At 43.1% G+C, this 27780-nt stretch overlaps 1 protein-coding gene across 1 annotated transcript; it reads right to left on the reverse strand.

Moving 5' to 3' along the window:
* LOC142198302 (cytochrome P450 2K4-like) lies at positions 1 to 15417 on the reverse strand. Its single transcript, XM_075269273.1, has 9 exons — positions 15238 to 15417; positions 13666 to 13828; positions 11202 to 11351; positions 9675 to 9835; positions 7398 to 7574; positions 5620 to 5761; positions 3409 to 3593; positions 1903 to 2044; positions 1 to 179 (listed from the first exon to the last, which is right to left on the reverse strand). Exons 1-9 carry the CDS (start codon positions 15406 to 15408, stop codon positions 1 to 3), a joined length of 1470 nt encoding a protein of 489 aa, XP_075125374.1. The 5' UTR covers positions 15409 to 15417.
* Positions 15418 to 27780: the final 12363 nt, after the last annotated feature.

The following is a 27780-nucleotide window of genomic DNA, read 5'->3' on the forward strand; positions in this document are numbered from 1 at the left end:
TCATATGTGAGGAATTGCGCACATTTTGTAGGGTAATGGGGCATTAGTTAATCCTAGAGTAGGAGTGAAGTCCAACTCTGCACCAGGTGGGGCTTTGAATGTGAAGTTCTGCAGGAGGGTTGTGAAGAACAGGAAGAGCTCCCTCTTTGCCAGGGTCTCACCAGCGCAACTTCTTTTACCTAAATAAAATAAACAGACATTATGTAACAGAAAGTATTCCTAAATGTGTGTCAGATAGGGAGATCTATAACTAAATTGTTATAGTTACCAAAGGATTCCCAATTACTAGCAGGCGGCACCAGCCCTGGTCCTACAACTCCACTTCCATTCCATGGTAAACCAAGAGAGCATTCCCTGTGTTGGTATTTCATGAGCAGGGGCATAACTTGAGGGGGTGCAGAGGATGCAGTGGCACTGGGGCCCAGGGTCCTTAGGGGGCCCATAAGCACTGGCATCAGTACTGGGATTGAAGCTTCCATCTTGCCCATAAGCAAAGGAGACCCACAGATTCCCCTAACCAAACTAAGGTGGATTAAACTCCTTCGCACCCATAATCATCATTGTCAAGAATTTGCTGTAGAGACGAGGTAGGGGCCCTAGACATAAGATTGCCGTGGGGCCTATAAGACTTTAGCTACGCTACTGATCATGAGCTCAGTTCGTGAAGGGGCTGGTGGACTGGCTGGTGCAATACCAAGGCCAGACCTCTTTCCAGGACATGCATAGACAGAGGAGGGGACTGCCATAGCTATTTATCTAAGCCCTGCTTTTATTTGGACCATGACCAATCTGCAAGTGGGCAGATGAGATTAGTGGTCATTCTTAATATTTTTTTCCCCTATATCTATAACATTTCTTTTTTGTACAAACTTTTGGACAGTGGTGTAGCATCCATCAAGTGAGCAATTTTTTCTTCCCCGAGTGCCTACCCTAGAAATGCAATGTACATGTTTGCCCTGACATGTGAAGAAAGAACATAAACATTACCAAAGTACGGCCATACAGTGGGATTCCCTTGCATTATACTAATGTTAAGACAATTCCACATCCTTAGATACGAGATCTTCTCTGCCCCTCTAAGCCCCCATGAACATGACTATGTCCTTTGTCGATGTCCTGTCCGTGTTTTTAACTGCTAGCACACTGACTCAGTCTTTTTGTATCGCCCCATACACTCTAATGTGTATTATTAGAGATGAGCGAACAGTAAAATGTTCGAGGTTCGATATTCGTTTCGAGTAGCCCCTCAATATTCGACTACTCGAATCGATTATCGAACCCTATTATAGTCTATGGGGGGAAAATGCTCGTTTCAGGGGTAGGCAACATTCGATTAAATTATACTTACCAAGTCCACGAGTGAGGGTCGGGATGGATCCTCCAAGAAGTCTTCTCCATGCAGTTTCCCCGCAGCATCTTCCGGCTCTGAATTCACTCTGCTAGGCATCGAGCCTGGGCAGAGCCGACTGCGCATGCCTGCACTACAAGCGGACATGCACAGTCGGCTCTGCCCAGGCCCAATGCCTGGCAGAGTGAATTCAGAGCCGGAAGACGCCGCGGGGAAGCTGCACGGAGAAGACTTCTAAAGGTAGGAGAAGAACCAGCGTTGATTGGCCGACTGTATAGCATTCAGCCAATCAATGCTGGTTCTGCATCAAACTTTTACATTCGAATAGCGAGTGGTACTCGATCGAGTACGAGTATTTCGAATACCGTAGTGTTCAATCGAATACCTACTCGAGCGAGTACTACTCGCTCATCTCTATGTATTATCATTAGTCAGTGTGAGTAAAACTAAGGAGGGGTCTTATGACGGTATCGGCCCGTGGAAGTCATGGATGATCTCCATGTGCCATCCATGCTGTTTTCTCACTGACCCCGTTCTCTTTTATGCAGCCTTACCTAGTGAAAATGGGATGAAAGCTTCATTTTTCTTGAAATTTCCTTCAGAATCAAGAAAGTGTTCTGGATAAAACTCTTCTGGCTTTTTGAAGTGACTTCCGTCTCTAAGAGCAGAGTGCAGTAATGGGATAACAGTTGTGCCCTAGAGTAAAAATGTAATGTTAGGCTGTGTTTACATCACATTTTATGGTTATATTTATGGTTAACTGAACACCCATTGACTCTATCCAATATACAATGTGGGAGTTGGCAAATAACTCTGCTATGGTTGCAAACTTTCCAGCTGTAAAAAATGTTCCAGTTAGAAAACCATTTTGAAAATTTTTTAGGTATTCTACATAGGGTTGAGCCGATCTTGACTTTTCAGGATCAATTTTAAAATCCGATTTCTGATCATTTTTCATTCGAACCCGATCTCAATCCCAATTCTGATCCCAATGCAAGTCAATGGGATTTTATTATTAATCGGAGATCGTATTTTAAAAGCAATCCTATTCACTATACAGCATGGAATCTAACAATTGAACGCTTTAATTGTTAGAATCCACACTGTGTAGTGAATCACTAAGCAGCCAGAGGATTTTTTTTTAATCCTCTGGCTACTTAGTCCCCCTTGGTGTCCACTTACCTGCAGAGATGGCTGCTCCGGTGTTCTTCTTCACCTCGCTGCCGCTCCACGCTGCTCTTCTCGCCTCGCTGTGCCCTGCCTCCCAGGTTAGGAGAGTGTGGGCGGGTTAGGAGAGTGTGGGCGGGTACTGGGAAGGGAGACGTCACGTCTCCCCGCCCTGTACCCGTCCACACTCTCCTAAGCCACAAGCCCCGCCTTCCTAGCTCTTTAAACACTAACCTGGGAGGCGGCAGCAGTGAGGCGAGAAGAGCAGCGTGGAGCGGCAGCGAGGCGAAGAAGAAGGAGAGCACCGGAGCAGTCATCTCTGGAGGTAAGTAGCTACTAGAGATGTTAGTTTAGTCTCCCATTAGAATGAATGGAGGCAGCCGGCGCACAGAGGGTTAAGGCTGTGTGCTGGCTACTTCCATTCATTCCTATGGAACCGCAGCGGAGCCTTCACACTGAGTATACACTCCACTCAGAATGAGCGGAGCGTATACTCAGTGTGAAGGCTAAGCAAAGCATTGTGGGAAATAGTACCGATCTCGATCCCATCTAAACAGATTGTGTTCGGAATTCCGATCGCGATTGTGAAATTTTCTCGATCACCGATCGGAATCCGATCTTTTCCGAACACGATCGCTCAACCTTAATTCTAAATCAATAGACATGGTAAATGCAAGATGTACATCTATTAGTCTATTATTTTGTGCAGAGAATGGCTAAACCTGTGCCACATCTGTGCATTTCAGTAATTTACTCACTGCTAAGTCACATAATTTAGCCAGAAGGTATATTCCAAAGAATCTTGCTAATTATGTTAATTGCATATATATATATATATATATATATATATATATATATATATATATATATATATATATATATATGTTCCTCACCTTTGGTATAAAGTAACCCCTAAAGGTTATGTCTCTGACTGTTGAATGTGGGAGGCCAGCAGGTACGATATCGCCAAATCGTTGAATTTCATGAATGACTGCATCGGTATATGGCATTTGTTTCCTATGTTCTGCTTGTGGTTGAGCGGATCCAATAACACTTTCAATCTCATTTTGGATTTTTTCTGTTTAATATAAAAATTAATATGTTTTTTTAATAATATGTAAAGGCATAAAGACACGAACACACTAGATATAGATTTCTACAATATGTCGTAGTCTTCATAAATTAGTTAATCTAAATTATGTTTTGCAGACGAATCTAAAAATATCACATCATTTTTTGTTATTCTGGGGTAGCTGTAATGCCCACCGCGGTACCACAAGATAAATTTTTACAATTAAATATTTAATTACCTATTTAATTATAATAGCTAATAATATGTAACTTGATAGAAATACAGTCCTATGAAAAAGTTTGGGCACCCCTATTAATCTTAATCATTTTTAGTTCTAAATATTTTGGTGTTTGCAACAGCCATTTCAGTTTGATATATCTAATAACTGATGGACACAGTAATATTTCAGGATTGAAATGAGGTTTATTGTACTAACAGAAAATGTGCAATATGCATTAAACCAAAATTTGACCGGTGCAAAAATATGGGCACCTCAACAGAAAAGTGACATTAATATTTAGTAGATCCTCCTTTTGCAAAGATAACAGCCTCTAGTCGCTTCCTGTAGCTTTTAATCAGTTCCTGGATCCTGGATAAAGGTATTTTGGACCATTTCTTTCTACAAAACAATTCAAGTTCAGTTAAGTTTGATGGTCGCCGAACATGGACAGCCCGCTCTCAAATGATCTGAAAACAAAGATTGTTCAACATAGTTGTTCAGGGGAAGGATACAAAACGTTGTCTCAGAGATTTAACCTGTCAGATTCCACTGTGAGGAACATAGTAAGGAAATGGAAGACCACAGGGACAGTTCTTGTTAAGCCCAGAAGTGGCAGGCCAAGAAAAATATCAGAAAGGCAGAGAAGAAGAATGGTGAGAACAGTCAAGGACAATCCACAGACCACCTCCAAAGAGCTGCAGCATCATCTTGCTGCAGATGGTGTCACTGTGCATCGGTCAACAATACAGCGCACTTTGCACAAATAGAAGCTGTATGGGAGAGTGATGAGAAAGAAGCCGTTTCTGCACGTACGCCACAAATAGAGTTGCCTGAGGTATGAAAAAGCACATTTGGACAAGGCAGCTTCATTTTGGAAACAAAAATTGAGTTGTTTGGTTATAAAAAAAGGCGTTATGCATGGCGTCCAAAAAGAAACAGCATTCCAAGAAAAACACATGCTACCCACTGTAAAATTTGGTGGAGGTTCCATCATGCTTTGGGGCTGTGTGGCCAATGCCGGCACCGGGAATCTTGTTAAAGTTGAGAGTCGCATGGATTCCACTCAGTATCAGCAGATTCTTGAGAATAATGTTCAAGAATCAGTGATGAAGTTGAAGTTACGCCGGGGATGGATATTTCAGCAAGACAATGATCCAAAACACCGCTCCAAATCCTCAGGCATTCATGCAGAGGAACAATTACAATGTTCTGGAATGGCCATCCCAGTCCCCAGACCTGAATATCATTGAACATCTGTGGGATGATTTGAAGCGGGCTGTCCATGCTCGGCGACCATCTAACTTAACTGAACTTGAATTGTTTGTCCAAAATACCTTTATCCGGGATCCAGGAACTGATTAAAAGCTACAGGAAGCGACTAGAGGCTGTTATCTTTGCAAAAGGAGGATCTACTAAATATTAATGTCACTTTTCTGTTGAGGTGCCCATACTTTTGCACCGGTCAAATTTTGGTTTAATGCATATTGCACATTTTCTGTTAGTACAATAAACCTCATTTCAATCCTGAAATATTACTGTGTCCATCAGTTATTATATATATATAAACCGAAATGGCTGCTGCAAACACCAAAATATTTAGAACTAAAAATGATTAAGATTAATAGGGGTGCCCAAACTTTTTCATAGGACTGTATATTCTAAAATAGTCCACCTCAATGCCATTCTGAATATAATTGCCCAATCAGATAGCACAATCACATTGACTATGCTGCAATGTACAAAATGTCATTAGGATGTCAAATGGTAAAGTAATATCATTGCTTTATTAAAGATCTAATATGAATTCCTTACTTTGGATATCAGGATATTTCATCATTAATAGCAATCCCCATCGCAATGTGGTAGATGTTGTCTCCATTCCCGCAGCAAACAAGTCTGACACCAGTGTGCCCAGGTTTTTGTCATGAAAATATGTCTCAGATTCAGTCTTTCCCTTCATTGTATAAAATGAGAATGGTGGTTAATAAAATATTACATAGGCTAGGTTAGATGGTAAAAGATGTACAATACTCCTAATTCTACTGAGAAGATCACTTAGCCAGCAACAGTTATGTCTAATCCCCGTGTTTTTGATCATTGGCGTAACTAGGAATGGCAGGGCCCCCTGGCGAACTTTTGACATGGGACCCCCCCCCCCCCCCCCGACTGCCCCTTTCATTCTTGCGCTGCACTATTATGCCCCATAGTGGCCCCTGCACACAGTATTATGCCCCATAGTTGCCCCTGCACACAGTATTATGCCCCATAGTGGCCCTGCACACAGTATTATACCCCATAGTGGCCCCTGTACACAGTATTATGCCCCATAGTTGCCCCTGCACACAGTATTATGCCCCATAGTGGCCCCTGCACACAGTATTATGCTCCATAGTGGCCCCTGCACACAGTATTATGCCCCATAGTGGCCCCTGCACACAGTATTATGCCCCATAGTGGCCCTGCACACAGTATTATACCCCATAGTGGCCCCTGCACACAGTATTATGCCCCATAGTTGCCCCTGCACACAGTATTATGCCCCATAGTGGCCCCTGCACACAGTATTATGCTCCATAGTGGCCCCTGCACACAGTATTATGCTCCATAGTGGCCCCTGCACACAGTATTATTCCCCATAGTGGCCCTTATACACAGTATTATGTCCCCATACTGGTCCTGCACACACTATTACGCCCTTTAATGACCCCTACTCACACTATTATGCCCCATAGTGGCCCCTGTGCATACTATTATGCCCCTTAGTAGCCCCTACACACTATTATGCCCCATAGTGACCTCTACGTTCACTATTGTGGCCCCTGCATACAGTATTATTGAAATACCAACATAAAAAAACACTGTTACTTACCTCTCCCTGGCTCCGCTGCACTCCACGGTGGTGTCAGCCATCTTCAATGACGGCCGGGATGTTACATGACCCAGGACACAGGACTGGGTCATGTGACGTCAGTCAAGTCACACAAGTAGGCCCGAACCCTGTCTGGAGCCCAGAGAGGTAAGTAACAGTGTTTTTTTTATGTTAACTTACTGTAACTCTCATGGGCCTCTGATCATTATACTCAGGGGTCCTTGCCAGGATCAGTAAGTAAATAGGTCCCATTACCATCTGGAGTAACTCCAGCCGGTAACGGTCTATTAAAAAAAAAAAAAAAAAAGCAACAACAACACAGCAGTAGCGGCTGTTGTTGGGCCCCTAATGTCCCGGGCCCTGTGGCAGTTGCTACCGCTGCTACCCCAGTAGTTACGCCCCTGTTTTTGATATTCCTCCAGATAAGTCACTGTGACCTGTGGAGCCCCCTGTCTTCTGGACGTAGTCACAGCTACTACTGCAACTGCTATAGTTACACCAGTTCAATTCACTATTAAAATACAATTGATCAATGACTTTGTAAGGTTGCCAATATTGCATTAAATTAAGTTTTGTGTTTCCGTGTAGCACATACACACCCTGTGACTTTCTTATGGACATATCTGATGTACAATATATATGTAGATAAGATACTGTTTCTGTCTGATGATCAAATTATTTGCGTATGGCCCTTTAATACTGTACTGTAATGTGTTATTACCTCTCTTTGTTTCGCAAGGAAAGCATCAATAAAACTCCTCTGATTGTTCACATCAAACTCTTCCCCCTTTTTGGCAAATGTGGCCATGACAAAGTCTTGCATCTGCTTGAAATTTTCAATCAGTTTTCTGTGGCTTCCCGGTAGCCAGCCGATCAGAGTGGGATAACTGTTATACAGCTGAATATAGGAAAGATAACAATAAAGGTATAAGATAATAACATATAACCTATCACGGCTAGCTGATCTTCCTGCTCTTTCTATGCAGGCTGTGCAAGGCAGAGGGTCCCACGTTGCGGAAAGGCAATTTTATTGTTGCAAATTTTGCTGCGTTTTTATTATTTTTGAGCCAAAGACAGGAGGGCTTAAAAAAGGAATGGGAAATTTATAGGACACTCTTATACTTCTACCTTATGCTCAATGCACTTAAAAAAAAGCAACAAAAAAAAAGCTGCATTTTTGCAACATAGGGTGTCAGGACTGGAGCCGGCACCTCTATAGTTGCGCTGTGAAGTGCCGCTGCTTTCCTTAAATTTGCCGCTAGTGCACTAGTCTCATTAAGGGGTTAATTATCCTCTCGCTCCCAAACCTATATCTGCCGACTTCCACCACTCCTGCTCTACTGGCTATTCAGTTTCTCTGGGTGTCAGCTTCTGGATCTACGTTACTAGTTACTGTTGATGTCTGACTTCTTGCTCCCGCTCCCTGACTTCGATTTCTGTCCGCTGATCCCGTACCTCTGCTCCCCACTGTTGTGACCACCGCTTGCCTTCTAGACAACTCGTCATTAATCTCCAATTTTGGAGGGAAGGGTTTACGTTAGAAATTGTGATAGGCCTGTCTGATAAGATGTGTCTTTAGTTTGCGCTTAAAGCTGTAGAAATTGGGAGTTAATCTGATTGTCCGGGGTAGAGCATTCCAGAGAAGTGGTGCAGCTCGGGAGAAGTCTTGTATACGAGCGTGGGAGGTTCTAATAATAGAGGATGTAAGAGTTAGGTCATTGAGTGAACGGAGAACACGGGTTGGGCAGTAGACAGAGATGAGGGAGGAAATGTATGGGGGTGCGGCATTATGGAGAGCCTTGTGGATGAGAGGGATAACTTTATATTTTATTCTATAATGATTAGGCAGCCAATGTAGTGACTGGCACAGACCGGAGGCATCGCTGTAGCGTCTAGCCTGATAGATGAGCCTGGCCACTGCATTCAGAATGGATTGTAGAGGGGAGAGTTTAGTGAGGGGAAGACCGATTAGTAAGGAGTTACAGTAGTCAAGGCGAGAATGAATCAGAGAGACAATAAGTGTCTTTAGTGTATCTCTGGTAAGGAAAGGACGTATTCTGGAGATGTTTTTGAGGTGGAGGTGACATGAACGTGCGAGTGATTCAATATGAGGGGTGAAGTCTGAGTCAAACATGAACCCGAGGCAGCGGGCATGCTGCCTAGGAGTTATAGTAAGGCCTGAGACTGCAATTAGTACTGTATAGAACTTTATTGGGGCATATTTCTATATACTATTACCCCCCCCCCCCCGTGTCAGTGACTGACGTAGACGTGTTGTATAACTCACACCAGTTGTCTGGCATGAGTTATAGTAAATCTGGTGAACCTGGGTATCCATGCCTTAGTCCACTCAGATTCACGCCCTCTCTGTCCACTCTCTAAGAAAGTAGTACAAAGGGGCGCAGAGGAAGAGATGAGTCAGTGTGCCAAAAAATGTGCCAAGGTGTATCTTCAGGGCACAACCTCTTTTGCAAATGACAGCCATTGATATCAGTGTGGCTCTTCCTAGACCATCAAAAAATAAGACAAGTTTGTTTTTTTATTTTGCTGTTTTCACGGATCTATTGGTCCATGGGGGATTTGTAAAATGAGATTCCCCAAGGCATAAAACAGATTTAAAAAAAGGGTGCTGCATTTCAGAGCCAATTTTTTTTATAGTCTATGGACCATGTTGGACTAGGATTCCTTAGTAAGTTTTGTTGTCGCCTTGCTTTGTATACACAAGACATACTATCAGTAAGGTATTATAAGTTATTTATAAACCATACAGTACAAAATAGATCCCACTGGCAAGTGATTGGTTACAAAGTCTCTTCACAATGGGGTTCTCTTCTACTGGATTTTTGGGACCCAAAGTTTGGAGGATCCTTCAGTAGTTTATGAACCATGTATATGGATCATGTACAGTATGACCAATGAAATAAGAGATGCTGGTCCAGGTATCTGTACACCGGGGTCTTCAAACTACAAATCTAATGTCTTGTTTAGAAAAACTTACCTTGACCATAAGACTTTCCAGGAATACGATATTTTCATTTATTAAAGTCATAAGTTTCAGTATTGTAGGGTCATCATACTCAAACCTACGGTCCAGTAGTATAGACACAATGATGTTGGCTACAGCAGTATTGAAGAGGACCTGGTTATCAAAGGGTTTTCCTAAAAGTAATTTGAAATGGTCAAATGTAGACTCTTATGGGGAGAGTATATATATTATATGTAGAGATGAGCGAACACTGTTCGATCGAATACATATTCAATTGAATATCAGGTCGTTCGGGTTATTCAATTGGAATCGAATACAACGAGGCAAACGCAGTAAAAATTCGTATCCCCTCCCACCTTTCCTGGCACTTTTTTTGCACCAATAACTGTGCAGGGGAGGTGGGACAGGAACTACGACAATGGAGACATTGAAAAAAAATCGGAAGAAGTAATTGGCTGGCTAAATCAGGTGACCTCCACTTTATACGAATGGTGGATTTAACATTCGATTAATTTGAGACTGTGAACTATGTGACTGTGAGACAGGGACAGATCTACAGGCAGGGTTAGCTAGGGATTACCTTTATTTAGGGGGGAATGTCACTCACCCAGCTCTTTGGGGCTCTATCTGGTCGGGATCCCTGTCAGCTTGTGATATGCACGAGCCGACTTTTTCCCATAGGAATGCATTGACCAGCGTTGATTGGCCAGTGTACAGCATTCGGTCAATCAACACTGGTTCTTCCAGAGGAGGCAGAGTCTAAGATCGGTCCACACCAGTTTTTATTGTGGTCCGATCTCAGATGTAGCAATGCTGACCCACAACTCTGCTACACGGAGAAGCAGCAGAGCTCCGCACACACAAAGATGCAGCAGAGCTGAGTGTGCAGCAGGGTTCAACACACACTCAGCACTGCTACATCTGAGATGCAGTCCTGAGATGCACTCAGCTAGGATGCATTTCCAGAGTAGCTGAGCTCCCAGCCAGCTCTGCTTCATCTCCGATGTAGCAGTGCTGGCCGTGCGCTGAGCACGACTGCCTCTTCGGAGTAGCTGAGCTAAGCGCATGGCCAGCACTGCTACATTTCGGCATAGGAATGCATTGACCAGTGTTGATTGGCCGAATGCGATACAGAGTATAAATAAATCATTTACCACTTATTAGCTGAATAGCTGACCAATAGTAAAGTGGTTGTCGTGGAATTATAACAAACCAACAAAAATTTATACTCAACTGTCTATGGTGTTTCATTGTACAGTCCAAATCTCCTTTCCCTGGCGTACTTTTAATTCATTTTACACCCATCTCGGCCACCACTCAGTTTCCTATAATTTATGGACTACCCTTTTAAATATAGAGGGACTAGCCACAGTGATCTACAGGATTACTAACACAGGGTATCCCGATCCCCTGTACATCTTCCGACCTTCAGTATGCAGCAAGTACCCTAATCTCCTATAGATCATAAGGTCTTGTGGTCAAGATTATCTCTTTGTTTCCTTTGTTCCTGAATGTTTTATGATACTTTTATGACCTTACCTCCATAAGATCTTAAGGTCTGCATCAGGTTTTCACATTCTTCAGAAATCTTATTTTCTACGGACTTCTTTCCCATACCAAAATCTCTTAATGTTGACAGAGTGAATTTTCTCATCACTTTCCAGTTATCTCCATGAGAAAAGATGATACCTGAATGATATAATCACAATACTCTATTGTGTTCAATATGGTATATGCATGTTATATACAGATGTAGTATTAGCTATGATTAGGGTTGAGCGATCGGGAAAGATCGGATCTCGATCGGTGATCGAGTAAATTTCACGATCGGAACCGGCTGGAAAATGATCAGAAATCGGATTTTAAAATCGATCCTGAAATCTCAAGATGGGCTAAACCCATTAATTAATTAATTAATTAATTAATTAATTAATTCAAATTGTCTTCATTCTGTTCAATGATTCTGATCCTATAAATCTTTACTTTATATTTCCTGTACACTCAGCTCCTCCTAGTGTCAATACCCTAAAAGTATTCTGCAGAGACTGAGGAAAGAAGGAAAGTTAAGCTCAAAACCAGTGGCATAACTAGGAATGGTGGGGCCCCATGGTAAACTTTTAACACTGTTACTTACCTCTCCTGGGCTCCGGCATACTCCCTGCAGATGTCGGCCATCTTCGATGATGGAAGAGACGTCAGTTGAGCGAAGCTTGTACCGTGATGCCTAAGGATTAGAGATGAGCGAACAGTGTTCTATCGAACATATGTTCGATCGGATATCAGGCTGTTCGAGATGTTCGATTCCATACGGACACCACATGGCAAACTCCAAAAAAATTTGATTCACTTCCCACCTTCCCTGGCGCTTTTTTTGCACCAATAACAGCGCAGGGGAGGTGGGACAGGAACTACGACAACGGGGGCATTGCAAAAAATTGGAAAAAGTCATTGGCTGCCGAAATCAGGTGACCCCCATTTTAGACGAATAGTGGATTTCAAATCCGGGTCATATGAGAATGTGAACTTTGTGACTATGAGACAGGGATAGCTGTACAGGCAGGGATAGCTAGGGATAACCTTTATTTAGGGGGGAATGTTATTAAAAATAACTTTTTGGGGCTCTATCGGGTGTGTAATTGTTTTTTTGTGAGATAAACTTTTCCCATAGGAATGCATTGAGCAGCATTGATTGGCTGAATGAGATACAGAAGACGTGCAGAGACTCAGCACTGTTGAGCCAGTTCTGCTCAACTACACCGTGTGCCGGTCAGCACTGCTGTGCGAGCTCGGCACACACTCAGCTCTGCATCACCACTGGCATTGGCCAGCGTTGATTGGCCAGTATACAGAATCAGTATACAGAATCAGCAGAGCTGAGTGTGTGCCGGTCTCTGCACAGCAGTGGTGAGTGTGTGCACTCGCTCAGCTCGGCTGCATCACTGCATACCCATAGGAATGCATTGGCCAGTCTCCAGCCAATCAGCGCTGGCTCTGTTGCAGGAGGTGGAGTCTAAGGTCGGACCTGAATGGAGACTGGTGTGGAGCGATCTTAGACTCCGCCTCCTCCGACAGAGCCAGCGCTGATTGGCCAAATTCTGAAGACTGGCCAATCAACGCTGGCCAATGCATTCCTATGGGAAAAAGTTAGCTTGCGAAAATCGCAAGCTGACAGGGATTTCCATGTAATAAAGTGACTTTTATGCCCCCAGGCATGCTTCCCCTGCTGTCCCAGTGTCATTCCAGGGTGTTGGTATCATTTCCTGGGGTGTCATAGTGGACTTGGTGACCCTCCTGAGACGGATTTGGGTTTCCCCCTTAACGAGTATATGTTCCCCATAGACTATAATGGGGTTCGAAACCCGTTCGAACAGTTGAACAGTGAGTGGCTGTTCGAATCGGATTTCGAACTTCGAACATTTGGGTGTTCGCTCATCTTTACTAAGGATGCAAGCTTCAACCCATGTGACATCTGTGATGTCACCAAATAGGTCTAAAGCCTTCCAGAGCCCAGGAAAGATAAGTAACAGTGTTTTTTAAAAAAATATTTCCTCACCTTTCCTGGGTCACCAATCATTATACTCAAGGGTTTGAAAAGACCCCCATGACTATAATGATAATGTTTATAGGGTTCGTGGATTCGTGGGCCTCACTTATCGATCCTGGCCTCTGCTCACAGACACCTCCACAGAAGGGGAAGCGCAGGCAGCCATGAGCAGGAGCCAGGATTGATAAGTAAATAGGGCCAGTTAACTCCAGCAGGTAACGTCCTATAAAAACAAAATAGAACTATGCAGCGGTAGCAGCTGCTACCCCGGTAGTTACGCCCCTGCTCAAAACCCCTTCTGGTTCACAACACTGTGCATCTCTGGTTCTGCACTAACTTATAGTTTGTTTGGACCTTTTTTTAACCAATAAAGGTCCAAAAACTACAGAAGTACATTTCAGTATTTATAAGTCTTCGATAAGTCTTCAATTACCAAGAACTGGCTGATGAAATATTTACCATTTGGATTTGTAGTTTTATTAAGTATTGGTGAATCTGGTCTTCCAGCAAAATCTTCGGCGTGATTGATAAGAGCATCTTTCACTGTCTCATAACCAGACAGGATGACAAGCTTCTCCTGTCCAAAGTCAACGCTGAATATTGTGCCGTACTTCTTTGATAGCTGAAACATGAAAACAAAAAATCAAAGCATAAGAAAAATATAAAAATCTAAAATATTTCACAAATATTCTACCCCTAGAGGTTTCCATTATTATTTATATGCTAACCATTTAAGGTAAGTTAACATGGGTTAGCCACCAGGGGTGAACCTGCCCTTTTCACCGCCCAAGGCGGACGACAGAAAGCCGCTGACGGGAGGAGGGGGTGGAGCGGAGGGGGCGTGGCAGAGTGAAGGGGGCAGGGTAAAGCAAAGGGGGCGGGGATCCAGTGGGCTCCCCAATCCACCACTCGGTGCCGAGCCAGTCCAGGACAGCTTGTCCTGGACTGGCTTAGGTAAGCAAAAATGCCACCCTCCCTGGGGCCCTGGCATAGCGCCGCCTGAAGCGGTCGCTTCAGGTCGCCTCATGGGAGGTGCGGTGCTGGTAGTCACGACTAAAAGCTGGTTCACTGCAGCGGCATCCAGCCGCGCACTCTGATCTAGATTAGGCCCAATGAATGGGCCTAGTCCGGAGGAGGCAGTGTTTTCAGGCCGAATCGCGAGACAACTTGGCCTGAAGAATGAGCATCCCACTTCTTTTTTTCCAGGAGCTGGAAGAAACGGCTCCCAGAAAAAAGACTTGAGCGGTTCCCATTGTTTTTAATGGAAGCCGTGTTTTTGGTCAGGGTTTTGAGGCGAATACAACCTCAAAACCCTGATCAAAAAACTTTGTGTGAACTTATCCATCTTGAAACTAGTATCGGACCATTAACAAAAAATCACAATGGCACTGAATTCCTACCAAATCTGACAGCAATTTGCTTAATATATTCCGAAGACAGACCTATGATAACATTGTATTACATGTGAACAGTCTCAGGGACTTTGTCTCATTTGAACTTGATTTTTATAAAGTGAAGATTTTCTAATTTGCTTAACGTCAATGGACTCTTTTGAAAAGGAGGAATTATCAAAAACAGAGAACACCTTTAAAGGGGACCTTTCACAATATCCACCTACTCCAGTTTTTGCTGCTCCAATGAAACCAGTTCACTTAAAAAAAAATTCTAGCTCCCGGCATTCCCAAGCATTAAGTGCAGGTAGTTTTGGTGTCTGCTTAGGCTCTCTACTATAAAGTGTCAGAACTCTGAATAATACCCTCTTGCCTGTTCCAGTCTGAAACCATCCACATGATGGTAGAAAACCTAATTAGAATTTCATGCAACAAAGTTGCCTGCTTGGAATAGGGGGGGACTAGAGAAAAAAATTCCAACTGCACCAGGAGCCTATTAAAAGGCATCAAGATGAATAAATAAAATCCAGAAAATAAAAAGATGAATTTCCACATTGAATTTGATGGAGGACATCTCAAAGCCTAGTTGTTGATGACTATAAGAGTCAAGGATGATAGACTTCTGACAATTTGATATTACCTCTAAAAGCGATGTATGGGGTTTTGATGCATTGATCATGTGTATATTTCCAATGATCGGTAAGGGTTTAGGTCCTGGACGGAAGTTCCGGTATTTCTTGTCTTTCTTATTAAAAACATTAACCAAAAATAAGAAGACAACCACTGACAGAAGAATTGAGACTGGGTCCATGGCAAACACAGACGTGAACCTAGGGAAATATCAAACAAAACAGGTAAAACACTAAGATCTTATTTCAACCTTAAGAAGTAACTTTGTCACTTGACCATAAACATTATAATGGGATAATAAGTATTTTGGAAGGTCAGTTATACCAGGATATACAGTCATGAAACAGTAGTCCAAGGTGTAGAGTCTTCAAAGCTTTATTCATACATCATGACTTGATGATGAGTTACATGTACCATGTCATCTTTTCCAAATACAATGTTACAAATACATTGAACAGAACAAATGCAATAATAAAGGACTGTGAAGGATCTCACCTTACCAAGCCAGGAGTGTTTGAGTTTACAGGATAATATGAAATAAGCTTTATAAATCTTATACCATGTATTTATTAACCCGAGTGAGTTGGTACTAGCCGCTAATACAGAATTATACATCAATGGATCATCAAGCAAATACAGATAAAAGTATAAGACAATACAGAAAATATAATGGGAATAAAAGAGAACACAAATACAAGAACAAATCCATAATCCGGTTCACTGAGGCTTGACTCCTAGTCCCAGTATCAGAACCAGTGTCGAGAGTCTTCTTGTACAGAAGGGGCACTCCAGCTAACAAGCTGCCTTCTTGCTAGGTGACAAAGACTATAGGTCTTATTTTCACCATATGGCTAGTTCCCCACCCATATCTCCCTCCCAGGTAGCCCTTTCCTGTTTCCCCCACTGCAGAATCCTGGGAAAGAGGGATGTCAAAAGTATAAAGAAGGTCGGAAAATGGAAAAAGTGGTGAATTTTTTGTTGCATTTACAGTACACCATATGGTCATATACAGACGTACAGTATTGGAATGCTATGACAGCTATCTCTCCCACCTGTACTTTAGTCTATGCCTTATCTGTGACTATTTTCATTGCAGCTCCTGCTCTTTGCTCTCTATCTTCATGGAAATGCCCCCACACAGTATAACACCCCCTTTATAGGTGCCTATCTAATATATTGTCCAATGTATTGACCCCCATACAGTATGCTTCCACCATTATAGACTCCTTCACCATATATTACCCCCTTTATTGTCCCCTTTATTTGCCTTAGAAAGGATACTTCAACCTTTATTGGTTCTCACTCAATATACTGTCTCTTTTTGTTCCCCAAAAGATAGTATTTCCCCCTTTTTTTGGATCCTGAACACATTTTCTCCATTTTTTTTCCCCCATGCCTGGACAAAAACCAGGATGGGTAAGTAAATTATTGCCTTCTACTTTCTGGGATAATCCAATAGGAAACAGCCGATTTAAAAAGAAAATGCCAAGAATTAATTTGGCCTAAATGCCGCCACCCCAACTATTTTGGGATTATTGTCCCTCATCAGCCCTATTACTTGAATAGTAGCAGAGTCCCTTCTGGTTTTATCCAACATACCCTTGTAATATGGCTTCCAGTACTTGGATACAGCCGAACCAGCTTATCAGTGCAGGTTCTGCTGTTAGACCCTCACTGATCAGACACTGATGACTTATTATTTGGATAGGTCATCTACCTGTGCCTATCTGAGTCATCATTGTGGCAGAGCATTGATTGAGAGCTCTAGGAAAACTTCTCCCACTCTGGCCCATAGGGGATCTAGCTATTATATGTTACATTACACATCTCTAACAGGTGGTGGCTATAAATATATCATAAATGTACTGTATATATCCCTTACAGACAGGGAGTACAGTGACCTCCTTCACCCAGTTTAGCTGGATAATGTAATGGCCTCCCACAAAGTCTATTAGTACTTGTTCCATTAGTTTAAAGCCAATTCCCCCCCCCCCCCCCCCCCACACACCTAAGAGACGACATTCACTTACTGTAGGATGTCGAGGAATTCTTTCCTCTTCTCTTTCTCTCTTTCTATGAATGATCAGGGTGTTGTGACAGAGTATTTAAGCCTTGTGATGACTTCACCTGTGAAAGGGGCAGGTCTGTATTTACAATACTTTTACTTCTCAAATAGGATTAACTCTTTGGTTTCCCATCACTGTCATGTCTGTGCAGTGCGTGACACTAGGAAACCCTGCATCAGCTCTGCTCTCAATCTCATTCAGTTTGATTTTACCGAGCAGGTTGAGATTACATTACATTGTCTATGTAAAATCCTATTAATATTATAAATGTGAAAGTTTGTGACTTTGGATGTTTGTGGGTTTGTGTGTTTGGATGTGTTTGTTCCTCAATCACGCAAAACCCGCTCCACTGATTTGGCTGAAATTTTCCACAAACATAGTTAATACACCCGATTGCACAATAGGCTATTTTTTCGTCACAATAGCGCACATATGTTTTTCCCAGGACCCCCACAAAACCCAAACTCACATCACCATCTCTGCAATCTCACACACTTTGGACCATAGCATGCCACAAAATTCATATTGCCCTCTACAGCTTAGCCCCTAACCCCACACAATCACATACACATATACTTTACCACTTTGCCCCTCACCTTAACGATACTCCAGGAGGCTACCTCTTTAACCCTCCGGAGCAGCCATGTTTACCGACCCCCACCGCTCTGACGATCCGCGACACCGCCCACCCAGCTACTCCACTGTGTTGCCAGGAGCATGCGCACCTCTTAGCCACCTACAGAATGTGTTTCAAACACACCACCATTTTGTGCCTCCACCGTAGGCCGCAGCACTTAAACTACTCTCTCCAGCCCGCCACACTCCCCGACGGCACTCTCACCTCACTGCTGTTTTGTCTTCACGATCCATCCACCTTCCCTAGGTCTTCACGCCAATGACACTGTTAAGTTCCGATAGCATGTTTGCATTGGGACTACTTCTGGCCTGTATACTCCGATGTACCCTTCCACACACCACGAACACGTAACGGTCGATAATAATGTCACCAATCTGCCTTACTGCCCACCTCAGAATTACCCGGCGTCCCTTCACATAAACTAGAACTCAAGATTGGCGTCCCTGTTCTACTCATGCACCCCAATTGTGTAATGGCACGAGGCTACGTGTCACACTACTAGGAACAAATATCATTGCAGCCACTATTCTTACAGGAGCAGCTACAGGCAGGGGCGTAACTACCGTGGTAGCAGCAGTAGCAGCTGCCACAGGGCCCGGGCCATTAGGGGGCCCGGTGACAGCCGCTACCGCTGCGTTTTTTTTTTTTTAAGTCCGTTACGGGCCCTATTCACTTGCCGATCCTGGCTGGGCCGGGATCGGCATGTGACACTGCGGGCCCCACAGAGGCTATCATTATACTCGAGGGTCTTTGCAGACCCCCGAGTATAATGATCGGCGGACCGGAGAAGTAAGGTAACATAAAAAACAGTGTTACTTACCTCTCCACGATCCTGCCAGGCCTCCGTCATTCGTGTCTGTCGTCACATGACCCAGGCCAGCTTCCCGGGTCATGTGACGTCTGACGTCATTAAAGCTGGACCAGAGCGGCAGCCGACAGGAACAGGTAAGCAACTGTCTCTGTTCTTTTAATGGTTTTAATCCCCCGGGTCTCCGATTATTATACTCTGGGGTCTTTTCAGATCCCAGAGTATAATAAATGTTTATAGGTGTCCACAGTGGGACATATGGGGACACTATGGGGGATAATACTGTGTGTGCATTGGACACTATAGGGGTTAATAATACTGTGTGCAGGGGACACTATAGGGGTTAATACTGTGTGCAGGGGACACTATAGGGGTTAATACTGTGTGTGCTTTGGACACTATAGGGGTTAATAATACTGTGTGCATTGGACACTATAGGGGTTAATACTGTGTGTGCATTGGACACTATAGGGGTTAATACTGTGTGTGCATTGGACACTATAGGGGTTAATACTGTGTGCAGAGGCCACTAATGGACATAATACTGTGTGCAGGGCTTACTAAGGGACATAATAGAGTGCGGAGGAGGGGGTCAGTCAAGGTCTTCGGCATCGGTTTGGGGAGGGGGGGCCCCATGTCAAAAGTTCGCCACGGGGCCCCGCCATTCCTAGTTACGCCACTGGCTACAGGTGACAGTGTATTAACCCCACGCATCCCAATTATACCAAATCATTTCCCATTTCAATTCAAACGACTACAATTTCCCCTTAAGTTGGCTTTTACAATGCTGAAAGTAGCAGGAATACATTTATCACACCAGGCTTCTCTCATGGACAACTTTATGTTGCTTGCTCAAGAGTATCCTGTGCCCAAAACTTACATGTACTGGCGGAAAATAACAAATCATACAATGTCGTATATCCAAGTATATTCACTTGAAATACCTCTGTCCCAAAGTCACTATGTATAGTTTATAACAACACCGTATAGCGGCTGAAATAAAAATTACATTCAACACAAAAGTCTCACGTATTCTCCAAATTATAGCAAAAACAAGATACACAGTTACATTTCATATCCCATCCCTTATACACAGTACGAAAACCTTACCCGCGCCTGGATTTACCCACTTCTACAATCAGGTATCAGCTAATATAATCATATTGCCACTACTAAGGGCATATACTTCAATAAGGGGCATGCTCTGTGCTCAGAATATAGTCAGACAATGGACATAGTATTACTTATCCTTTCCAGTTCACACTAGGATTCAGATTCTCTGATGCTGCTTTTACAGGCACGGTGCCAGCCGGGATCACTTTTGGTGCAAGTGTAATGCCAAAGTAGCAGAGGTCCCTCCAATATCAGGAGCATCAGGGGTCTGTGAGGTTGAATCTCCACTAATGATAATTGATGGCATATCCAAGCAATATGCCATTAGAAGCACTCATGCACTGATACAGTATAATATATCATGAATGACAATAGTATAAAGCAGACATAACAAAGGTTGATATATGCATGCTCTGTATACATGTAGACTGACTGTAGACTCCTAGAATCAATTCTTATGGGGTGTCCAAGGCATACTATTCTAATACTCCTGGGGACTTCCTCTGAGTCAATATGAACATGGTTTAGCACATCTATATATACTTTTTTTGTTGTTGCAAGATCAAATTCTCACAGTTCCTCCTTCTCTAGATAATATGCCACTTTTTCTTAGTAGAGACATTATGTCCAACAGGAAATAAAAATGAATATTCATTGTGATCATTGTGTCATTTCAGGGGTGGAGGAGTATCCCTTTGTGGTCCCTTTTTTAGTTTTATACAAATTTAATATATTAATTTAATATATATGAATAGAAATTACAGTACAGCTCTGGAGTTCTAGCATATATGATGGGGGGATCTAGTTTTTTAGGGACAAGGTGGTATACTTGAACAGGCACCATTTAGGCATTGTATATGATTTTTAGTTTCCCCACGTGATATCAGACAACTTCTTATTCCATTTAGTCAAACCAGAAAATCTGCTGGGGGTAAGTACACTGCTTAGAGAACCACCATATAGGTGTGTGGAGTCTTATTAAGCCATGAGCGCTCCACTGTGCAAAGGAACATGGGAAGAATATGCAAATCTGACTTCCATGATGTAATTAGGATGCCAGTGCCTCAAGTATGCACACCAATAGAGGGCGCTGACTGAGAATGTGCAAGTCTATCTTCCATAATGTAATTAGGAAGACAGAGTCTCAGTCAAGACATCCAATAGAGGGCGCTCCAATTAGGAAGACAGAGTCTCAGTCAAGACATCCAATAGAGGGCGCTCCAATTAGGAAGACAGAGTCTCAGTCAAGACATCCAATAGAGGGCGCTCCAATTAGGAAGACAGAGTCTCAGTCAAGACATCCAATAGAGGGCGCTCCAATTAGGAAGACAGAGTCTCAGTCAAGACATCCAATAGAGGGCGCTCCAATTAGGAAGACAGAGTCTCAGTCAAGACATCCAATAGAGGGCGCTCCAATTAGGAAGACAGAGTCTCAGTCAAGACATCCAATAGAGGGCGCTCCAATTAGGAAGACAGAGTCTCAGTCAAGATATCCAATAGAGGGCGCTCCAATTAGGAAGACAGAGTCTCAGTCAAGACATCCAATAGAGGGCGCTCCAATTAGGAAGACAGAGTCTCAGTCAAGACATCCAATAGAGGGCGCTCCAATTAGGAAGACAGAGTCTCAGTCAAGACATCCAATAGAGGACTCTATTGGAAGTCTTGACTGAGACTCTGTCTTCCTAATCACTCCTGACTGGTGTAGATTCTCATTCCTAGGCCGAATACCTACTATATTAAGAAACTGGAGCTTCTTCTTCATTCAGCCTTGTCCCAGGTTCGGGTATTTATAAGACTGGCATCAAATACACTTGTCTTAGTAATTCCCCCTCCCCAATATGGATAACATGTTTTTAAACCTGTCAACATAAAACATTACACAAGCTTGGATCATCTCTGACATCAGGTAAACTGGTTTCACACAGAAAACTCAGCTCACCTCTCTATTAGGATAACACAATAGTCACAGTCAGTCACCCAGGGCAGCCTGCCATACTTATCCTTTGTCAGTCACTCACCCCACGCTTCCTCTCTCTAGATCCTCCTGACATCTCTCAGCAAGCTGCAGCCTCAGCAAAATGGAGGATTGTGTTGTGTCTACAGAGGAGACAACATAGAGCAGCCTAAAGCTAATCCACAACTACAACAAACTTCTGAAGAATGCTACATTGTGTCCTTGTGGTTAGCCCTGGTTATGCTGGGATTTGTGATATCTCAGTGCTCCGCTATGTATTTAATTATAACTAGGTTATGTTGAGACTTGTAGTACCTCAGATTTCATTGTGTTTTTTTTAGTAGAGGCCTAACTTGAGGTGGTGCAAAAGGTGCAGTCACACCGGGGCCCAGGAGCCTTAGGGGGCCCCTAAACACCGCCATCAGTATTGAGGTTGCAGCTTCCATCTGGCCAATAAGCCAAGGAGACCCACACTAAGATTGGTTAAACTCTTTAGCACTCATAACCATCACCATTTTTTAATTTTCCTCACCTCCCCTTCAATTTGTATACTCTGAGGTCTGAAGAGATTCCACAATATAATGGCAAATGAAATCAAATCAAACAGGCTTTATTGGCACCTCCAAATAGATGTTCGGCATTGCCAAAGCTAGTAAAGTGGTGGTGGTGGTGGGGGGGGGGGAGTGGTGGGTATGGGGGAGTGGGGTGGTTGATTTGGGGTATAACAGTCTGTGGAGTCTCATCTTCCTCTTAGTTGGTGGCCGCTATATGGAGAGGTGGGGTGGGGCGGGGCAGGTGGTTTGGGGTATAACAGTCAGTGGAGTCTCATCTTCCTCTTGTTTGGTGACAGCTGGACACGTATTGGGCAGCGATCTCCACAGTGGCCGCCTCTTCTCCCAGTAGGATGTAGAGTTTCCTCTTTTCGTCACCAGATATGAAGTCTGGGATGTGGGCAGAGAGTCTTTGGTAGCAGACGGCCCTCACAGCTGAGTATTTGGTGCAGTGTAGCAGGAAGTGGGTCTTGTCTTCTAGGGCCCCCTGGTCACAGTGCTGGCACAGTCTGTTCTCCCGTGGCTTGTGCGTCTGCCTGTATTGCCCCGTCTCCATCTCCAGGTTGTGGGCACTCATTCTGTACCGGCTCAGGGTCTGTCTGTGTTTGGGGTGAGGTATTCTCTCCAGGTAGGTGGCCATGGTGTAGTCCCTTTGCAATGACTGGTACACGGTGAGTTTCTAGGAGTTATTTATTGAGCTTCTCCATTCCTTGATGTACCGCTCTCTGTCTCTCTCAATGACTCTTTTTATTTGAGCCTTGTTCAGGGCATGTTTTTTTTTTTTTTTGGCTTGGCAGATGGATGATGCTTGGTTGGGGGGCATCAGGTTTTCTCAGAGCTCTGTGGTTCAGTCAGGCTTGGAGGTGGTAAGAGCCAGGACTGCTACCCTGTATGTGTGTCCAGAATGATAGCGCCCTCTTCTGCAATTCATGGGTGGCAAACTCCAACAATCTCAGATTTGGCTGAACCGAAAATATTTGGAAAATTCATAATGAACTTGGTTTAATATGATCTGGTTCATTTCAAGTTATGGGATGGGAACTCAATGGGACATTGTTCCAAGGATTTATTCTCATTGCCATATTTGGGGTCTTGGACGATTGTTTTTCCCCCTAGAAGGCTCTCTTTCTCTGGATCAGTGCTGAAGGATTATAGGTTGGGCTTGAAGGACTTGCCTCTGTTCAACTTTAGCAATGATATTGCTATATTGCTATGTAAGTGATGGAAAATGGAGAATTAACTCTGTATTGATAGCAGAGGAAATGGAGGCAGAGTTACTATAGTACATTGGACAGCGCACGGTACGAGAAGATAAGAGACAAATATTTACATCGATTGGATTCTTCACTCGGCTTCATGTTGTTAGTGTCAATGCAGTTCACTCTATATTGGATGAAAAGTGAGAGTGCACCAGGAATGTGGTCACAGGGGTCAGACTAGTTTTGGAGGAGGGAAGATCACATAAAACAAACAGCCAAGGGTGAGATCATCTAATGGAAAGGTAATAAGAACCCGACCAGAAATGCAGATAAGTATTGTCTAACTAGAGGGAAAGTGAAGCCGTTGCTGGTAGTGATATAATGTAACAGCTAGAAAAGATCATAAGATATCAAGATAACAAAATTTCTTAATATGTCGAAACTGTTTGATGCTCCTTTTCAGCCAAATCCAGGAGTGGATTGAGCAGAAGATAGAAGTATACGAACTTCCTATATACGTCCTATTCCTTTTGTAGCCATTCTTGGCTTTGGCTCAAAAAAACGCAACAAAATCTGCAACAAAAAACCTAAGTCAGTACGCAAGGCAACTGTATAGAGGATTTCCCTTACGTAATGTTCTTTCTTTATGCAGTACCAAGGCCAGGGCAAAGTGTAGGTATGTGGGATTGGGGTATGGCCGCCTCCATTACCCAAAGGGGCACATCCTAATGACCTTCCATTTGATGTACGATAGGACTCATAGGGTGTTCCTACGAGTATTGGACCAACCTCTCAAATTTGGTTTGGTTTTGGGTTTGGCTAATTCAGTCAAAATTTAGACATTAGACTTTCTGTCTAATGTGAGAGAGTGAAGGGCATGGTCTGGGAAGACAGGTATTGTATTTCCTTAGGGGTCCGACCACTCAGAACCAGGCTCTCCTGATCAGTAGAACCCAGACCCCACTGATCTGCAAGTTATTCCCTATCCTATGGAGAGGGATAACTTGTTTTAAGGAAAACCCCTTTAACTTTGCTATGGATTGTAATATCTGTCATTGAACTGATTCAATTGTGATGTTATGCCGTGCTAACAAAACCCATCGCAAACAGTAGTTCAGAACACAGTCACTAGATGGCCACATAGCCACATATCAGATAGATAGTATATCTCACACATAAATGTCACCAGATCATACAAAAATATGGTGAAAAAACATTCAGTGTAAAATTACTCAAAAGTCAATGAGGCTTTCCACCCGTCTGGAGAAACAGAGTTTAATCTCCAATGGTGACATGGCTTCTTCAGCATAAGGACTGTGAATCTGTGGAATAGCCTACTCCAAAAGCAAAAAGTAACAGAATTAATAAAAAATTAGATTACTTTTCGCATCAAAATAGTGTTAGCTCCAGGGTTTGTTAGGATTCTCTATTGGGCTGCTGCACTTTTAATGTTACCATTGCCAACCACTTCCGGACCACCCATTGGGTTTTTACGTCCGGAAGGCGGGTGTCTAGTTCTGCAAAGACGTACTGGTACGTCCAATCCGAAGTTACCGACGGCTCCCCGTTTCAGCAGCTGCACAATTTCGTGCAGCTGCTGAAACAGGGAGCTGTCTGTAATGTCAGCCAGAGCTCGAAAGAGAGGGCAGGGAAGGTTTATTACCTTCCCTGCCTTCCCAATCACTGTGTATACAGCGCTCAATGAGCGCTACGTACACTGCTATGGAAGCCTCCGTGATGTGGCTGCCATCTGACCCACGTCAGTCAGTCACGTAATCCTGCCAGGATTAGCGCATGTTAGAGATGATGGGTCCTACAGGATCAGCTCTATAGTAACGGGATGTACCAACCCCAGTTACATTGGAAATTAGCCTCCCCCCAAAAAAACAAACAAACTGTGATCCGATGTCCTCAAAGGTCTATTATGACCTTATGGGGATACAATGTGAAAATAAATTATTATTAATATTAATAATAATAATAATATCTAAAAAATTATAATGTCAATAAATGCCCTGTTATTTAATAAAATAAAAAAATGAAACATGACAAACAGACAGGTTTTCCTTCCTCTTTTGTTTATATTTTGCTGAATATAAAAACATTACAACACACGCAAAAGTAAAAACAAATGCAAAAAAAAAAAAAAAAATAAATAAAGCCCTATGAGCCACCGAAAAAAAGACACAGCAGGCAAATGATAAAAATATTACAGCCCTAAAAACCACACAAAAATTTGTCTGGTCCTGGACCACAGATTGATCCAGTACTGAAATGGTTAAGAGGCTTGATCTTTGATTTCCTTTTGTCTCCTTATTCTGCTTTGTTGTGCCCATTTAGATTTGCGACCAACTTGGTTTGATTCCCTGATTTTGCATTTGTCTCGTACGTCCTCTCTGATACTGGCCCGTGCCTGTGCGAGTATAGTGTATTGTGTTTTGGTTTCTGCCGTGGTGCATTTATTATTGGTACATCTGTTTCGTCACAATTCAGATATTCTCAGATTCAGCGCAAGTCCCACCCTCCTTGTGGTGGGTTCTGCTGAATACGTCTGGGAGTCTGTCTTGGCTCGTAGAAGTGTAGCTGTCTCCCCTGCTCGCAGTTATCAGCCAATCTCCTGCTATTGTTTCTATGTGGCCTTGCATCTATATCCATAACGGGGTTACTAGGACCCACCAGGAAAATTTATTCTGGGGGACTACTATACTGCTACATGCAAATGTTACCTAATAGAGATGAGCGATTAGTACTCGATCGAGTAGGTATTCATGCCATGAATAAGGAGGTTACCCTCCGAAACGTGTAGGAGCAAGGGTACGGACCCTCTTCCACCCAAACATCACGGTGGCAGTTTACTTTTTATTAGCTGTATGATGATACAGAATAAAAGTTAAGTTTTACATAAAATAACCATTGTGGAGTGCTTCGTGCTGGGAAAACTCGAATTTTGGTTCTTCTACCCCTGAAACGAGCATTTTCCCCCCATAGACTATAATAGGGTTCGATATTCGATCCAACCTCGAACATTTTTCTGTTCGCTCATCTCTTTTACCTAACACTAAAATGTCATGATGATTTATGCATGATTTATGCATGATTCTGCAAGACTGGTTATCGGGGTGCCTGTGATGGTATTGAGAAGATAGAGCCCAGGGAGGAAAAATGATGTCTCTGCATATAAATGTCATTTCAGTCCAACAGACAGTATATCAATTTTTTTCTCAAATAATCTACACAGAGGCAGAACATGAAACTCATGGGCCCCAGTGCAAAATATGTAATAGGGCCCACATTTATCATGTGCTATCTACAATACTGGTGTCTTCTTATATTATGGACAGACCTTTGGCATCCCTATGGTTCCAGGGCTCAGTAGTCTTTTTCCAATAGTCCCAAGAAACCCCAATCCAACCCTGTTTGGTGCCACAATAACTTTTGACCATGACATCCATTGGATTAAACATCCTGGACTGGAGTTTTCTTCTATATCTGCCACAATCACTGGGCTGTATAGTGGATTATGGGAATGACCAGGTAGCTGAAAAGTCCTACCAGACAAGTTATGGCCAGTCACCTAGTTGTATCTGCATGGCCACATACTGGCAGAAACAGATACCATTTGGTAAATGCCCAGGAGGCTGTGGGTCACTGCAAGGAAACTTTTTCTTGGCCATACAGTTGGCATAGTCAGATGAATATTTGATCACGGCTTTTCTCCACATAGATTCTACCAGTTCTTTGTCATCCCCAAAGGTAATTTGGAAAATATCTCTACATTCTTTTAAAGAGGCAAAAACAAAAACCAAACTGGACTTAGAAGAGCAACCGGCAAGGATGGAAGTTTCAGCTAAAAGTAGATTGGCCTCACCGGTTCTCCTGCTCATGTTCTGGGTTAGCCTTTCAAGTCTTTGCCTTTTCCAATATTCCATTTTATACAATGTATAACCCAACAGAACTAAAGTTGCTGGTAAATGCAGAAAATGCAAACAGGTCAGGGTGACCATGGTGGATATGAAACAAATCACCGAGAAACCAAATAATAAAAGCAGGTAAGTTATTAATAAAGTTTTACTCCATTTAGAGTTTAGGACATCAACAAATGTTGGGGTATCATTGATCAGCTGAATGGCTTTCTTGTATAGTTCTGGATCTTTCACAACTGCTTTGAGGGAGCCTGGCACACAAGTGTTAGAGAACGTTCCATTGTTAGCTTCTTCATCGTATC

The sequence above is a fragment of the Leptodactylus fuscus genome, chromosome 3, assembly GCF_031893055.1.
Source record: "Leptodactylus fuscus isolate aLepFus1 chromosome 3, aLepFus1.hap2, whole genome shotgun sequence".
Lineage (NCBI taxonomy): Eukaryota > Metazoa > Chordata > Amphibia > Anura > Leptodactylidae > Leptodactylus > Leptodactylus fuscus.

Coding starts and splice junctions, on each gene's coding strand:
- LOC142198302 (XM_075269273.1), bottom strand. CDS start 15,408: ATGGACCCAGTCTCAATTCTTCTGTCAGTGGTTGTCTTCTTATTTTTG. Junction 7,575..9,674: donor TGGAAAGTCTTATGGTCAAG/GTAAGTTTTTCT, acceptor TCCTATATTCAG/CTGTATAACAGTTATCCCAC. Junction 180..1,902: donor TTTCATCCCATTTTCACTAG/GTAAGGCTGCAT, acceptor TATTTTATTTAG/GTAAAAGAAGTTGCGCTGGT.